At 41.5% G+C, this 2,810-nt stretch overlaps 1 protein-coding gene across 1 annotated transcript; it reads right to left on the bottom strand.

Moving 5' to 3' along the window:
• Positions 1 to 1,592: 1,592 nt before the first annotated feature.
• Positions 1,593 to 2,809, bottom strand: LOC111786185 (transcription factor bHLH96-like; the record flags this gene model as incomplete). The annotated part of the gene is made up of 3 exons (XM_023666528.1): positions 1,593 to 1,891; positions 1,969 to 2,337; positions 2,519 to 2,809. Coding segments are annotated over 3 exons (756 nt in total), but the record flags the coding sequence as incomplete, so codon positions are not given.
• Position 2,810: the final 1 nt, after the last annotated feature.

The following is a 2,810-nucleotide window of genomic DNA, read 5'->3' as shown; positions in this document are numbered from 1 at the left end:
TGAGATTGGGCCCCTCCTCTTACCATCTTTTTTGTTCTTCAAACTCATAATCATGTTTTTTCTGTCTCTTCATCTCCTCATCATTTCATTGCAAGAATTTTAAACTCATAACTTTTTCCCCCATTTCTCTGCAACCCAACACGGCCCTTCGCTCCATGTCTCGAGGTCGGATTTCACAATCCATTCATCTTCGAGATTCAACGTCCTCGCTAGCACACCATCTAGTGTCCATTCCTTTCAGGGTTCAACATCCTCACTGGCATACACACCCTTATAAAGAATGTTTCGTTTCCCATCTCACACTAATTGAATCAACAAAAACGCCCCCATCTAATCGGGTTATGGATCAAATTCTTTATCGGGAACGAAAAAAGAGTCGTGTTTTAAGTAAAAATAGTATGGAGAAACAGGAATGAAGGTGTTGGAAGAGGAGGAGAAAGTAAAAGAGATGTGTAAAAGATGAAGATCCGATTGTGGGCACATGAGTGTCATAATTGTTTCAAACCCAGAATTATGGCTATCAGAATCATTCAATGATGAACAATATTCTACCAACTTCAAATCTCATCATTTCCCACACAAACCTATCCATTTCTATCTACTTTTCTACTCAATTCTTTTACCTCTATTTTATGATAAAATCCCATAACAACCCCGTCTACACGCATCTGGTAGGGAGAATGATATTGTCTACTTTAACCCGTTACGTATCATCGTCAGTCTCACGATTTTAAAACGCATCTAGTAGGAAGAAGACAATAGCACGGTTCTGATGCCATTTGTAACAGCCTAGCTCTGATATCATTTGTAACAACTCAAGTCCACTGCTAGTAGATATTGTCTACTTTGACTCATTACATATCGCCGTCAGTCTCACGGTTTTAAAATGCGTCTATTAGGGAGAGATTTCACACCCTTATACGGAATGTTTCGTTCTTCTCTCTCGCGGATGTGGGATATAACAATCCACCTCATTGGGAGCTTAACGTCCTCGCTGGCACACCGCTCAATGTCTTCCACTGATGTGGGATCTCACAATCCACTCCCTTGTGGACTTAACGCTCTCGCTAGCACACCACTCAGCGTCTCCCACCGATATGAGCCCTCACAATCCACCCTTTTAGGGGATCAACATCTTCGCTGACACACCGCTCGGTGTCTGGCTCTAATACAATTTGTAACAGGTCAAGCCCACCACTATCAAATATTGTCTGTTTTTGTCCCTTACGTATTGCCGTCAGCTTCACGATTTTAATACACGTCTATGAGATAGAGATTTTCACACACTTATAAAGAATGATTCGTTCTAATCTCCGACCAAAAAAAGATGGTTGATTTGGGAGAGATTGAATTGGTGTAATATATAAATATGTAGAGTGGAGCCCAACAAAGGAGCTTTGTTTGGCTGTGGAGTCCAAGGAAGACAGTCAAACCTTTAGAACAATAACAATTATTGCTTCCATGTTGCAATCTTGTCGGCTAGTTCCTCTTCCTCTTCATCTCTCACACATTTCAATTATCAAATCAAATCTTTCAAACACTTAATCGATCTGTACGATCATGTTTTCATAGATATGATTAATCAAAACTTGGAACAAATCATAAACATTATTATTAAATCAAGTTGCCATCTTTATATTGAACCAAATTCATGATATTAAATTTTACAGATCAAAAGCATCCAACGCTATGTGCTTCATTTGCATGGAAAATTGTTGGACACCATATGGAAATCGAAGACATTCTGAACAAACAAAATACATTCCAAACAACACAGATTGAATCGATCAAAGTGTCAGCTGAAAGCAGATTCCTCTTGAATGGAGAGCAGGATTTGATTCACAGCTGCAGCGATTTCATCCACTGTATTCAACTCGCATCCTTCCTCAATCTGATAAAGTTCGTATAAAAATCAAGTTTTGATCCAAAAAAGGAAAACCCATGTTGAAAAGTTTGTGTTTTTGTTACCTTGATGCTTACAGAGTAAAGAACCATTTGATCCAAAGTGGTGACGTTGAGATGAAGAACAGAGAATCTCAAGCTTTGAAACCCTGCCACCATTTTGAGGAGCTGTCTCGGGCGTTTCTTGGACAGGATTTTGAGGTTGGCATGGGTATCCACCATGGTGACTTCGATATCTCCGGCGGCCCATTGGGTGTTGGAACTGGCTGAGTCATGGGTCGAGTTCGTCGCCGGAGTTGAGAACTGTGGGAAGGAAAAGAAGTCGGCGAAAGGGGATGAAGCCGCCGGTTCCTTATGGGCTTTGATAAACTGTAATTGCTGTTCTAATTCCTTGACGAAATTAATGGCGCCACCAATAATGGAGGCTTGGTCTCCCTGCTATAATATTCAAATAATTAGCCTTGAAAAGTACACGACAACTCAATTATTAAACATGTTCTTGTGTTCTGTCGTGAAATTGAAGTAATTCAATAGTTTCCACTAAAAAATGAAATCATCATGCTCTGTTTTTGGACGGTAACTTTTGTCATTGTCATGAAAAAGAAAGGTGACTGACCCTATGAACGTAAGAACACGGCATTAGTGATCGGAGGACGGCGAGATATTCATTCATTTGTTTCCGGCGGTTGCGCTCGACGGCGATATGGGTCATCCTCTGGTTTTCAATCTCCTCCTTGTTTTTCATGTTTCGAGTCCGCCGTCGCTTTCTCCTCCCGGTCGTCGGCGGTGGGGACGGTGGAGACGGTGGCGACTGTTCAACTTCCATCGGCGGATAGAGAGCTCCTACCGAAAGCGGCTGATTGATCGAACATTCCTCCGGTGAAGGCTCCCAATTAGTGGGGAGTTTT

This window comes from Cucurbita pepo, unplaced genomic scaffold, assembly GCF_002806865.2.
Source record: "Cucurbita pepo subsp. pepo cultivar mu-cu-16 unplaced genomic scaffold, ASM280686v2 Cp4.1_scaffold001173, whole genome shotgun sequence".
NCBI lineage: Eukaryota > Viridiplantae > Streptophyta > Magnoliopsida > Cucurbitales > Cucurbitaceae > Cucurbita > Cucurbita pepo.
This window is presented reverse-complemented; position numbering and strand designations above follow the sequence as displayed.